Genomic DNA, 14,937 nt, shown 5'->3' with positions numbered 1-14,937 from the left:
TGTGCAGATATGATTTCCGGCGTCTGCGCAGACGCAAATTCCAGCACTGCAGAAGCGGGTCCCCGTGCCGTGCTGTGCCAGTTTAGCACAGTGCGCAAGGACTCTCCGAGCAGGTGGCTCGGTTTGGGGGCAGCTCTTGGGCCAGTTAAACAACCCCCTGGGCTGCTTGTGGCCCATGGGCATTAGGTTGCCTACCCCTGTTGTAGAACCATAATGAAACTTGAGAGGGGTGGAGCATTAGGTTGCCTACCCCTGTTGTAGAACCATAATGAAACTTGAGAGGGGTGGAGCCCGGGGGGGACGGACCATGAACTCCTTCAACCTGCTCCCAAACTGCTCTGCCATGGTTAGCATCAGTGCAGGCCCCAAATGTCATTAATTCTAATTGATGCATTGACTGAAGAAGATGAGACATGAACTCAGAGGAAACCATTTGCTATATCCATCAAGCAGTCAACGACGATTATTAACAGAATACAGATAAGGTATTGTTTTAGTAAATATCGAAAACTTACTCTCAGTGACCTTCTGTAAAAAGGTCTAGTAAAACAAATCAAATTAAGATAGGTCTATTGTTCTAATGGCCTTCTCGTGAGCACCTATAGGCCTTTGGGTGACCATTATAGGAAACAGCATGTGGACCTGATCCAGTAGGACTCTTTTATGATCAAGTAAACCTTGACAATGGCGTATAGGTTTACACTTTTTTCTGCTGTAGAAATAAGCTTGTAGTATGGCAACAAAGAATGAACAACACCAATCATTATATCAAACACAACAGAGTGTACATTGATATCTTCCTTCTGTTGCTATGTTTATCCTTTATTATTGCATCTAGGGTGGAGCTTAGTAACATGTAGGACATCTCAACCTTTCCTCAGCTGCTATGGATCTACCTTGAATTAGAATTTCTTAGGATCAAGTTAAAACTAGCAAATGCTCACTGAATCTGTGAATACAGAGTGTTGTTAGCCAGCCAGGACCGACATGGACTAAGTAATGCGGCTGGAAAATCAATGTGTGTGCCAATCTATATTGAATTTGCACTTGCTCTGCCTGGTTGTCATTATCAGGAAAGCATATGCTCCCAGAAAGTAACAACCTCGGCTCAAAACTAACAGAACACATCACTTATTGAAGGCAATGGATGTAAGCTCCAAAGTCGTAATATGGACAAGAGCTCAGTGCCGCCAAACACCAAGAGCAAAAATAACAAGGGCTATGTTTAATAAGGTTCAAATGATCTGTGCAGAAGTTCTCAAAAACATGATGTTATACAAATCACCAGTACTACAAGTGTGTGTGTGTGTGTGTGTGTGTGTGTGTGTGTGTGTAAGGAAAGAAGGTAATTAAAACAAGCAATACCAAAGGGGCGGGAGGGAATTGTTCTTTAAAAATGGGAATAACCCAAGTCTGTTAAATAACGAAAGCAATCTGTGCCTCAGTTCTCTAAAACCTGTTTTTAGTTTTTGAGATGCCACAAGTTCTGCTTTGTTGCATTTATGCTGGTTTCCTCCACCCTCCCCCATGTTTTATGGTTTCATGCTTTACTTTGGATTTAGTTTGCTTCTTTGCTTCTTTATTTTTAACTGCTAGAATAACTTTATGTTATGGGGTTGGCATACAAACGCCATAAATACAGAAACAAAACAAGGTAAATATTTTTAGTGAAACAGTTGTTCGTATCTGTATATTTATTATTAATAATTTTGTTAATAAATGTTTGAGGTTTCCCACCCCACCCCACCTTTTAAAATAATCTGTGGTAGGCATTTTGGATCTAAATTAAGATTGGGAACAAGTAGATGACTGGGCCTGATGAGAAGTGGAGTACAACAACATCTGGAGAGAGACATATTGGCTACCCTACTGTTCTAGATTTTTTTTTTTTAAAGGAGATGATTAAAAAGATCAGTTATCTTCCCTTCTCCCCCCACCTCCCGCCAATGTTGGTCAAAATATATAATGACATTAGCTAAAGCTTTTAAAAAACAACAATATAACATTGAGGTTCCTGGCTAGTATCATTTAGAAATCCTAATATTTGGAGCTAGTGGCTTCTCCTGAAAGCCAATCCCCTCATGTTCTATCAAACCCATTCTGTCCCTGAAACAACAGTAGTCTGTGTCGCCAACTTCCACAGTCAGCAAAATACGATTAACCCAGTTCAAAAGACCACACTAACCACAAAAAAATATGCTTGGACCACTGCTGGATTTATGACTGTATTTAAAGGACAGGGATTGTGTGTCTCTTAATCAGTAACCGTTGCATACTGTGCCATACTTGCTCATGCATGAAAAACCCATGTTAAACTCATGGAGCCAAGCATCCCCCCTTCAAAACGACACAGAACAGAAACTTATTGGGATAAATGGCAATCCCTCTATTTTACGCAGGAAATAACACAGCTACAGCTCAAGCAGTAATAGTTGAAACATGTGCCCCTGTTCTATAGATACCCTCACTGCAACACCGCAAGCCTAACCACATGTGCAACTTTTTACTTGAAGAAAATGCAATTTTGGGTGGTGAGCGAGCATCACAAACATTACATGAAAGACTGAGGAGAAAATACGCTAGAATGGCATCCGATTTCAAACGTGCTATACTGACAAATTCCAGATGCTAAGAATCATTGGTCTACCCCATTCCCCAACTGGTGTTTTCTCGTGGGTGTATTCTGCAATGCGTTCTTGACACAGTAATAGCGCATTTGTGGTGGACCTATTCTGCTTTGTTAGTTGTTCTGTGATGCTTCCCCAATGCTGGTGCTGTCTGGAAGGGCTATAGAGCATGAGTAGGCAAATTATGGGCCGGATCTGGCCCAATCGCCTTCTAAATCCAGCCTGCGGATGGTCCAGGAATCAGCATGTTTTTACATGAGTATAATGTGTGCTGTTATTTAAAATGCATCTCAGGGTTATTTGTGGGGCATAAGAATTTGTTCATTTCCCCCCCCCTCAAAATATAGTCCAGTCCCCCACAAGGTCTGAGGGACAGTGGACTGGCCCACAGCTGAAAAAGGTTGCTGACCCTTGTAGAGCAACAAAAGTGGAACACACAAACACATATATAGGGCGGGACCATTTTAGGCACGTCCAATTGATGCATGATCGCTGCCATGCAGGTCCTTTTGGACCCGGAAGAAGGCAGAACGAGGGAGGAAGGGGTGGGTTGGCATGGGGCGCACACATACCCTCTTCACCCCCAAACAAAATGGCCGCCGCCTCTACACACACATCTTAAACATGAGAAGTTATGGAATTTCAGCAGAAAGTTATGGGATATGCACTGATTGAAAATGAAGCAGCGTGACCACCCTAAAACATTTGCAGCCCAAACATGATGAAAGCAGAATCTCATTTGATAGCATCATGAGTACAATATAAAGGACGTCTAGAAGGGCCGTTAGCTTGCCAAGAAGGCATAAACCGCTCTCGTGGCGCATAGGAAGCAAGTAAATCCTGCTCTTTTAATATAAAGCTCTTATTGCACAGACTATGGGACAGAATGACCCTGAACAAGGACAATTGGCGCATGATGCTGAGCAACCATCACCAGGCTTCGAGAGAGTAGCAAAACAAATCTATTTACTTTACAATAAGGCTGGTGAAATCCAGCCTATGGGGGTGGGGTTGTTTATACATAACTGATTATCATATTCTCAGGCTTAGACAATATATTATAAACACAAAGTGGCAGTGATTGGGTCAGGGGGAGGGAGGGCACAGAGGAAATTTTGCCAGCGCTTTATTTTTCTGTGGAAAATTTTCCATTTTGTAAGTTCATTAGTTGAAAATGAATGTGCGCCAGCAGCAAACAAATATTAAGCAGGGCTGGCAAGCTTCAAAGCTTTTAGCTTTGTTTACTAAACAAGAGTACAAGAAACATGCTCAAACGGATCGCTCTCTAGGAGATCAGGAAATTTTCTAATCAAAACCGAAAGTTTTGCAAGATAAATTATCCTATGCAACTTCGCCCGGTTTCTATAGGCAAATTTTGCAATTCTAAATTTCCTGGAAAGGAAACAAGCTAAATTCGCACAAACTGTTGAGGGTGTTGATAAGAAGGAAGAAGCTTCTCAAATCATAAGCTTGCCTCCATAGAATGTACTAAGATTCTAACATTACTGGTGGGCTGTGTGTGACAGCTGATCGTTAATTTTAATATTTCAGAACGGAAGCAGTATCCTGTGGGGTAGTTATTATATGACCAATTGCCATCTCGGCTCCTCCCCTTCCAAAACATTCCTTAAAGAGGTCATTCTACCTCTTTGTTATGAAACACCCATTATGTAAAAGAACAAAAGTGTTGCACTTGAACATGCGTACTCTTTCTTCCTTTTGTATCCTAAGTCTCTTAGATTATAAACTCTTATTTTTTCTCAGGTGTGAGAAACCTCCAGCTCACAGGTTGAATTCAGCCTTCAGGTCTCCCTACCCTATCTGGCCATCTGGTTTTGCTTCAGGCTTCTCCTTGGCCATCTCCCCCTGACTGGAATGAGTCCAGGAACTGTGAAAATCCTTCTTGTTCCCTTGCCTTGATGAAGGGTGGATAATTCTGCAGGATAATTCTGGGAGCGTTTCAGGGAAACAGATGTGACCATGTGCTTTCGGTATTTCAAACACTCTGGTTAGTAGGAATGATAATACTCTTCCCCTCTCGATTTTCCCTTTGCAAGTATGGTACTACAGGCAACACGCTTTTCGTGTGACTGATATGTGCACTATCGCACACGCGTGCACGAAGCCAAACTGGAAGTGACCTGGAAACGTCATAAGAGACGTCACTCAAAGGGTAGGGTGGAACGGGGTATTTCGGCTGCACGCAATGGCACGGAACACAACCCCCGTGCAAATCGGGAGTTGCCTGTGTGCACAACAATCAAACATTTCATTGAAGCTGAAATACAGGAAGAGGTTGGATTTTTCGCTCCACAAACAGTACGGGCACAAGAATAATAGGAGAAGAGAAAGAGGTGATCTTGGACTGGCAGGAATAAGCCTAAGATGGACTCATACTTATGTGTTACCACACCACTTCTTTCAAATAACTGAACACAGATTATTTCAGCAAGTCTTAAAATGACTGGTGGCCTATCTCCATAGTGCAGGTGGGAGATTGGTAACTGTGGCTTCCCTAAGGCCCCCTAAAGAGCTAAAGACTTGGTTGAGATTTTGAATCAGGGACTTCCTGGCTTATGCCCTTAGGGCATTTCCACACACAAAGCTTAAGCTGCCAAAATTGCCTCATAATGTGAAACCTAAAATGTGCAGTGTTTTTCAACCTTGGGTCCCCAGGGATTGTTGGATGACAACATTCCCAGCCAATGGTTCCAGATGATTCGAGTTGTAGTCCAACATCATCTGGGGATCCAAGTTTGAAGAAGACTGGGCTCGAGTACACACAGAAATGGAAAATGTCTCTCTTCCTCTGGTCTGCACTAACAAGGAAGCAAATGTGAACACAAACTACAGAGGGAAAGACTCCATGCTTAAGGTCACAACTACATCAAGACATTTAAAACACTGTATACCAACTTTGAAGACTTATAGCTCCCCCCAAAGAATCCTAACAACCCTCAGAACCTTTAACAGACTACAGTTCCCAGGAACAGTTTATCAAATCAATCATTCTTCCCAAGGAACCTCTGAGAATTATAGCTCTGGGGTGGGAATAAGGATCTCCTAACACTCAGCACCCCCAACTACAGTCCCAAAGGTTCTTTGGGGGAAGCCATGATTGCTTAAAGCGGCTTGAGACTGCTTCAAAAGTGTGGGTGGCGCTTCAAATGTGTATGGCAACAAATTCACTGACCTTCAACATTCATGGCTCCTCTCAGCAACTGCAACTTCTTCTGCCTCTCTTTGATCCTGTCAAAGGCACTTGATAAGGCCGCTGATGTCGACGTCTCTGGCACATAGCGCCCCTGATCTAGTTTTTGAGGGCCAAATATATCGAGGGCTATGCTCCCGTCGGAGTACCTGCCCTCCTTGTTTCTCGTAGCTGCCGAAGTCCGTACTGGGATTGTCCCTGCATGATGATAGTGTTTGCGGGAATCCCCAACTTGGTCTTTCTCGGCAACTTTCTCAGCTGAGCAGAGCAGATCTGAGGAGGAAGCCCAGACTTTCCGCTTGGGGCCAGCATCTCCTTTCCTTTCCAAGTCACTAGCTCTACACCGGTAAGGGCAGCCGGCATCCATGTCATCTTCACGGCCAGAATTGTAATCGGAGGAAGCGCCCTGGCAAAAGTCTTCCTCGCCTTGAAGACCTCTGAGAGATAAGAACCCCATGGACTTACTAAGCCTTTTGCTAAGCATGGTCTGTTCAAAGAACGGAGCTGGGAGGACTTCTGGGCCGTCAGCCACTACGCTTCTTCCTGGAACAAGAAGAATCCATCTTGGATATGTACAGCTTTTTCCGCTTTTCAACAAACAACGATGCTTTAATTGGTTTTTGAAAGGTTGGACAGAGTAACAACGAAAGGTTTTCTTTACAATGCAAGTGTAACAACTTCATGTATGTATGAATTCAATGGAAAGAAATGGCAATATTATATTTTGCATTTATTTACTGCAGAGGTAGACTTAAAACATAGCTTCATGGACATACAGTGGTACCTCGGGTTACAGACGCTTCAGCTTACAGGCGCTTCAGCTTACAGACTCTGCTAACCCAGAAATAGTACCTCAGGTTAAGAACTTTGCTTCAGCATGAGAACAGAAATCGTGCAGAGGCAACGTGGCGGCAGTGGGAGGCCCCATTAGCTAAAGTGGTGCTTCAGGTTAAGGATAGTTTCAGGTTAAGAACGGACCTCCAGAACGAATTAAGTTCTTAACCCGAGGTACCACTGTATCTGCCATTTTTCTCAAGATGATGGAGCGGTAGTGAACAGGGAGCAAAAGTTAGCCTCTGCCTTGATAGCTACAGTTCTCTATAGGAGTGAATGGCAAAGACTTCCACTTAACGGCACTGTCAGGGGCTGCAATCCCAAATCCATTTACCTGGGAGTAAACTCCACTGAATTCAATAGGACTTATACATCAGAGTAGACGTGGTTAGAACTGCGCTGTAAATCTGTTCTCTGCCATTAAAACTGGGACTTAGCAACCCAGCTACCCACCTCCGGGAATCCTACAGATATTAGTATAAAATGTATGTCTGCTTTTTTTTTTTTAAAAAAAAAACACAACTATGGTGCAATGTACCCCACAGGGGCTCATGCAGTATGATGGACATTTTGGTTGCATATATAAGGTAAGATTAGTTGCCATATTCTGAATAGCGGAAACAGGTGTGTTCTCTCAGAAAGAACTAAATTGCCTCGAATATGCCACAACGAAAACTGTATTTTTATCTCTTATCCCCCCCCCCGCCAGAGAAATCCTTATGCTTCTCCCATGAGAAATCCTAAGTTTCCGTTGCTTCTCAAATACACATATAGACATAATAAATTCCTGACGGCAATACAGGGAAACTGCGGCTGTTTCAACTTTAGCTCATTGTCTTTTCCTGTCATGAAATAAAAAACGCAACTTCCCTATAAAATCCTGCCTATGTACCTCACAAAGTGACCACAGAGACCAGTCAGTGGTAGATTCAGTTTTTTTTAAAAAAAATTCAGTTAAGCACTACCACAAACCACCAAACATTCTTGAACTTTATTCTGGGACAGCCTCCTGATTATTGCCAATGGCTCACGGAGATGGAAACTTCGATGGAAGTTTTGTGTTGTGAGCAGCAGGAAAACACATCTTGTTTCCACATGGAAACAAAAAGAAAAAGGTCAAAGGGTGCATTAGAAGGACGGGACTAGATTCAGTCCAAGAGATAAATATAGCCTCTATCCCCAAACTGTCAAAGATAAAGTACATCAACAGCATACGCAGTTATATAATGCTCAATCAATTGTCATCGCTGATGCAATCGCACTGCCAGCAAGCCATGGCCTTAAACCCCAGACCAGTTTCAAAGTAGTCACACTGATGTTAATGGATTTACACTTGAGCAAGTCTAATCCCTCTCTCTTCTGATGCTCTTGGGACTTTTTACTTCCTTGACATGAGATTGTTTTGTCTGTCAACTCCTGATTTCTTATCAAAAGTGCTCTCTTGATCCATCTTCTCTGCCATGCCTAATCATCACCATCCAATTTCCCTTAATTTATATTTTCTGCCAAATGTCTTTAACATTTACTCTCTTTCTCTCCCTGCGGAAAACCTTACTCCTCATTCACCGCAGTTGTGGTTTTGAATCCAGCTTCCCTCATTATCTTGACTGCTCTCAACGATAAGCTGCTAACGATATTCTCTTAACCAAAAACATCAAGGCTCTGAGTCCATAGGTCTTTCCAGCTGCTCTCTTCAGAGCACCACTCCATCTACTGTCCACAAAGAAGAGAGTGCTGTATGCTGAAACAGACAAGGTTTTCAGCTGCTGCCAAAAGGGCATCACTATAGTACCAGCCTCGTTTCACTTAGGTAGTCATTTGCACATTCTAGTGTCCTTTGAAATATTCCATCCCTCTTTTGCTCTTTACCGGTGTCTTCCAAGAGAAAAGGAGGGGAGATGGTGAGACTGGAGAGGTGTTTTGGAGGGTAGAAGGCAGGACTGTCAAAACAGGCTAAGCAGGCACATAGTAGAGATACAGGAGAGGGAGGATTAAATGGGGTTGGTTGAATGTAGGGTGGAGGGTGGGAACGGGACATGCAGAAACAGTGGAAAGTGGAATCGGAACATAACCTTTCCCCACTTTCATCCCTTCCTTTCCACAATTCTTTGTGGATCCACCCCCCCCCCCGAATAAGATGCCAAGTTTTTGGGATTATACTCTGAAGGGGCTTGTTTATAGAGTCCCTCATAAGATTTTCACTAAACAGCAGAGGAATTAAATTATTAAGTTCTGTGTACATTATTAAAAGTAATTGTAACTATTGCTCTACTTTAATAGTGACACCCTGATACAAATTCTGCTATTTAGACACATGCGTCCCATTGTTAAGGAATTCACCATAAAGAATTAGATAAATATTTTAGCATCGCTTCACTCTGGAAGAAAAGTGGGGGGGGGTATGTATTTTTTCATACTGAGTATCAGTCTAAGAAATTTGCAGCTAGCATATAAACCACTCGCTATTCATCTCATGGTTACAAGCATTACACCACCAGAACAGCCAAACAGATCCTGCTTTTTATTGGCTGCTCAATCTTCACAGGGGAGAAGTGCCCTGAAATACTTGTTAAACACTGAAGATAGATGGCACATAAAGTAAGAGGAGGGAATTAATAACATGGATTTAGTTCAGGGGGGAAGAAAAGGAAACACATAGGCACACACCCCAAATAGGGCCTTCACAAGACCTAGCTTATGCTAGGTGAGGATCAGGTGAGGTGAGGATCAGATTCTGCCTTCCTAGGATACTGAATTATGAGTCTCACAAACTCGAAAGCCAAAACATGGGTTGTGTTTAATCCTGACTAGCTTTGAGCTTTCAGGCCTTTTCAGGAGCTATTTGCTAGGGACAAATCTCACAGAATCATAGAACTGTAGCCCAACTCCCCTGCAATGTGGGAATTTTTTGCCCAATGTAGGACTCGGGCTCATGGACCGGAGATTAAGAGTCTCATGACTCAGGTTGAAGTGTGGGGCGCCCACATGATTCTACATCTGCTCACCATCATGAGAAGAAGTGAGGGAAGTCTATTTCAGGCTGCAGCACGGCAGGTGTATTAAGGAGGAGAGAAGTGTGTATTTATGGGAGATAACTGCATTCAGATTTATCTATTCTTTTATGTATAACATTTCTATGCCTTCCTCTTCTCAAAGAACAGTAAGAGTGGCCTATGTGGTACAGACCCGGAGGTATTATTTTCCCCCCATCTGAGGATATGGTATGGAGCAGGCATAGGCAAACTACGGCCCTCCAGATGTTTTGGCCTACAACTCCCATGATCCCTAGCTAACAGGACCAGTGGTCAGGGATGATGGGAATTGTAGTCCAAAACATCTGGGGGCCCGAAGTTTGCCTATGCCTGGTATGGAGCATGTGAAGTACTAGGACTCTTATTGAACTGAGAATCAAACTAGATGTGGCACATACTTCTCTATTACAAATTAGCCACCACAAGTGTGTATGTGTGAGCCTGAGTCCACACATGTGCATGGGGAGATTCCCCTCCACCACCTTTCTTCTCACAACACAATTCAGCCGAGCCCCCTCCCGCCCCTCTCTGAGCTGCTATTAGCTCCAGGGGAGTCTTAATTGGATTGTGGAGGGGAAAGCTACCCTCTCCGCTGAAGCTCCTATCCTGATTGGCTTTTTTACCCTTTATAATCGAGACACGCTAGTTGCACTCATGACATTAGCACTGCATCTAGTTTGGCTTCAAGATGCTTCCCTGACCAAAAAAATGTGTGAACATTGAAGTAGCCATGCAATCGCTCCTCCACAGCTCCAGAACTATGGGGCAGTATCCAATTGCGCTTGTTACATCAGTGCAAGGATTTACACTTGCGCCACAGAACTTTCTCCCTCCCCGCCCCCCTTGTACTTTGGATACACATTCAGGTTTTCCCTCAAAGCTGCCACCATGCGCTCAGATTTTTGCCACATCACCGGTGTGCCACTTAAGCTGCGGCATCTAGCTGTGCGGTGAGCAATCTGCTTTCAGGGGCAAAAACCTGTCAAGCTGGTCACAGCACCAAGAGCAGCTCTGCTTCCTTCGTTGTACTTGTCTGCAAGGCAGATTAAAAAGCACTCTGCATTTCCCCAACATTAACACTCCCTTCATTGCTAAACACTCACCTGTGGGAAGTCCTTTCCCTCTCAGCCTCTCCCGGATGGCCTGGCTCCTGTCAGTCTGCACCTTTCTGTCCCCAGTGCAGGGAAGTTGATCCACCTGTTTAGAAAAAAGAAGAAGCAATCAAGCGGATCTGAAAAAACCATACACATTATTTCAAACCATTTGCAGCATTTTATGCATTATATGCTTCCATGTTCCTTTCAGACCAGAACTCAGCCAGCTCTTCTAGGGTGGTTGAATATTGTGTTGTTGTTGTTGTTTAGTCGTGTCCGACTCTTCGTGACCCCCTGGACCAGAGCACGCCAGGCACTCCTGTCTTCCACTGCCTCCCACAGTTTGGTCAAACTCATGCTGGTAGCTTCAAGAACACTGTCCAGCCATCTCGTCCTCTGTCGTCCCCTTCTCCTTGTGCCCTCCATCTTTCCCAACATCAGGGTCTTTTCCAGGGAGTCTTCTCTTCTCATGAGGTGGCCAAAGTACTGGAGCCTCAGCTTCACGATCTGTCCTTCCAGTGAGCACTCAGGGCTGATTTCCTTCAGAATGGATAGGCTTGATCTTCTTGCAGTCCATGGGACTCTCAAGAGTCTCCTCCAGCATCATAATTCAAAGGCATCAATTCTTCGGCGATCAGCCTTCTTTATGGTCCAGCTCTCTATTGTGCTACATGCATGTAAAACTCGTCAAAGACTCATTCTGCTTCCTATCCCTAGCGTTCTATAGCACGAGGCAGTCATTAGACATTTTATTGCTATGGTTCTTTGTTTTGGCATATATTTTACGAAGTTTCTTTCTGAGTACTGGTCATTGACCTTAATATAAAGAGATTTCTTGGTTCTAGGTTCAATTCCTGACATCTGCAGGCAGGGTTGGGAAAGGCCTCCGCCGTCTGAAACATGAGAAAGCCACTGCCAGTCCGTGTTGACAGTAAAGGGACCCCTGACCATTAGGTCCAGTCGTGGCCGACTCTGGGGCTGCGGCGCTCATCTCGCTTTATTGGCTGAGGGAGCCGGCGTACAGCTTCTGGGTCATGTGGCCAGCACGACTAAGCCGCTTCTGGTGAACCAGCACAGCACATGGAAATGCCATTTACCTTCCCGCTGGAGCGGTACCTATTTATCTACTTGCACTTTTGACGTGCTTTCGAACTGCTAGGTTGGCAGAAGCCGGGACCGAGCAATGGGAGCTCACCCCGTCGCAGGGATTTGGACCGCCGACCTACTGATCGGCGCGTCCTAGGCTCTGTGGTTTAACCCACAGCGCCACCCGCGTCCCGTTGACAACACTGAGCTAAATGGACCAATGGCTTGACTCAGTGTCAGTTGGCTTCCTGTGTTCTTAATATCACAGGAGAAATCACCAGATTGCAATTGACCTTGCAGGCCTGAGGCTGCTGAACAAGCAGGGAAAGCTGGTAATCAGGGCAAAACACACAGCCCTTTGCACCTTGTAATTATTTGGTCAACAGAAATCGAGACATGCTGGTCAGGAGCCAAGGAGAGGGCTAACATTGCGGAAGCCGCATCTTGCGTTGACTCACAGCTTTTGTCAACATTCTGCATGACACACATCGCACATCCCTAAATGTCTCCTTGCTACATGGTTTGAGCCCTGACTGCACTTGCGAGTCTGTCACTCCCGAATTTAAACAAACAGAACAGTAAGCAGTGCAATTATTTGATCCTATCAGCAGCATGTCTCCAGCGTAATTTAAAAAGGCAAGATGCTGCAGGCCAAATTTTATCCTAGTTTATCTTTGGCGAGTTTTGCCAGCATAAATCTGAGGCATTGTTACACAGTAATAACAGGCCTACGAGATCTGATGAATGAATTGACTTACTGGACAGAATTTAGACATACAAAGGAGGATATAGGCTAATGTAGTTTGGCATCATTAATCTGTCAGGGATATCCATATCCTCAGCCTGCCAGGTGGTGCATAGTCATGAGGTACTTATCAGGGTCAACTCGACTTTCTTCAGGGCTGGAACTAAGCTGAGTAGGTGTGCAGAAAAAGTACTGTATTTTTCGCTCTATAGGACGCACCCGACCATAGGACACACCTTGTTTTAGAGGGGGAGAACAAGAAAAAAAAATCTCCCCCTCTCTGCTCAGTGCCCCTTCTGTGAAGCGGCAGGAGAAACAGAGCCCCTTCCATTTCTCCTCCCGCTTGGCTGAGGGGGCACTGCGCAGCTCTCCCTCTCTGCTGAAGCCAGGAGAGTCTTGCTCTCCAGGCTTCAGCGAAAGCAACGCGAAGCCTCCAGAGCGCGGAGGGAGTGCTCCCAATGCGCTTTGGAGGCTTCGCGTTGCTATCGCTGAAGCCATGGAGCCTGCATTCGCTCCATAGGACGCACACACATTTCCCCTTAATTTTTGGAGGGGGAAAAGCGCGTTCTATAGAGCGAAAAATACAGTAACTTAAAGGCCATCTCAGCAAAAGATTCCCCTCCTCGGATACCCTGTCGCAGCTGTGACTTCAGCTGATTAAAATGAGCAGCTGAAAAATCGGAGCGTGCTCATCTGAAACAAACCTGGGAAGTTCCAAGGAAAACAAACATGACCATTCTGGAGAAAGTCTAGAATATCTGTTGGCTCCCAGCCAGCTGAAAGGAAAAGTCTGAGGGAAGTTCTTGAGGGGGAGTGAGTGAGAGGGGACCCCATGTGTGTGAAGGTGGGGGGCTCCAACTTTAGAGCTTCACCGTCAAACTCTTGGAGGATCCTAACCTATGCAGAGGTGACATGAGATGAGGAGAAATTTGATGTCGTTTGCATTTGAAGGCATACCTCTCTGATCAGCACTTCCTGAAATGATATGAGAACCAAAACACAGCCATCTCTTGAAATTCTCCAAATTTCCCAGCCAACTAATGTGTACAAAAATGTATGTGCTGGGTTAGAGTGTGCATAACAATGCATATATCTGTGAAAATAACATTAAAAATCCTTTATATTAGGGGAAGTTGCTTTGAAAAAATGTATATATTAGGAATACAAACATATACATAGGGGGAGAAATTTGTACTCAAACTTTGATGAATTTTCATGTGGACTTCTTCTTTTTTTTAATAATGCAAATTGATGTGGAAATATGGAGAACTGAACATAAGACTGAAAAGAAAAGAAAAGAAAAGGAGGGAAACAAAAGGTGACAGAGTCACCGATCCCTAGATGTGAGGCAGGGGGCGCTTTGCACGCCCATCATTTCCCCCTCAAGTGAGGGCCTGAGAGCAGCGAAAACTGTCTCCTTCAAGTATGCCAAGGGGACAGAGAAGAAGGGTTGTATTTCTGTGTCTTTGTAACAGGAGGATTTGCACGTTACATGGGGCACTGCAGATGGCACTGAAGCTTACAGTAACATGTTCCTCAGCAAGTAATGACTGCTGTGGAGCATGGGATCTATAGCCTTATGTCGTTACACCAAGGAAGGAGGAAGAACTACAAATCCCATGATCCCATTCTAGACAATCCCAACCACATCTGAAAGGCAGGTCTTCAATACCTTTCCTGTGTCTAGCAAGTCTCCCCTACTTTGGGTTAGCTTCTCCCACTTTGCAAAGATTTGGGGCATCGGCGATGAGCCTGGGGTGTGTGTGTGTGTGTGTGCTGTGAGCCTTCAGAAAGAACTCCCGGAAAAGGGGAATGGTTTTCAAAGCAACGTGTGTGTGTGTGTGTGTGTGTGTGTGTGTGTGTGCGCGCGCGCTGTCTCCCATCACCAGCTCCCTTGCAAATCTCTCACGAGCCCTCTGAGATCCTGCTCTGAAATCTGTGTTGAAAACTCTGTTGGATGTTTCTTTAAGGGAGGCTGGGAAGGTGACTTCACAGTAGCTCTGCCAACTTTCAACGGTTGCTCAACATGCTCGTAAACACTTACCCCAGACAAACTCCCCAGAACCAGTTTCACCAACTGTTTCACATATGAGAAGGAAGGGGCACAGCTGCTGTTCCGGATGTGAGCACTGCAAGCGTCCAGAACCGTCCGCACAGAGACACGGGCATAAACAAGGTCTTCACACATGCTAAGCAGTATGCTGTTCAAGTGATCCCCAAGTTTAATGGGCTGGTGGTGAAAAGAAAAGAGCAGAAAAACCTGGTTAGCATCTGCCTCCTCCTCGTTTTCATTCTCTCTTAATAGATC

At 44.6% G+C, this 14,937-nt stretch overlaps 1 protein-coding gene across 1 annotated transcript in view; it reads right to left on the bottom strand.

Moving 5' to 3' along the window:
* Positions 1–14,937, bottom strand: part of PTPN13 (protein tyrosine phosphatase non-receptor type 13) — a 162,142-nt gene that overhangs the window by 77,036 nt on the left and 70,169 nt on the right. The window contains exons 5-7 of the mRNA XM_081925517.1: positions 14,674–14,859; positions 10,808–10,901; positions 5,821–6,381 (exon numbers count right to left, since the gene is read on the bottom strand). Of these exons, the coding sequence (XP_081781643.1) occupies positions 5,821–6,381; positions 10,808–10,901; positions 14,674–14,859 (841 nt within the window). The remainder of the gene's footprint in view (positions 1–5,820; positions 6,382–10,807; positions 10,902–14,673; positions 14,860–14,937) is intronic.

The sequence above is a fragment of the Podarcis melisellensis genome (assembly GCF_964234715.1).
Source record: "Podarcis melisellensis genome assembly, chromosome: 9".
Lineage (NCBI taxonomy): Eukaryota > Metazoa > Chordata > Lepidosauria > Squamata > Lacertidae > Podarcis > Podarcis melisellensis.
This window is presented reverse-complemented; position numbering and strand designations above follow the sequence as displayed.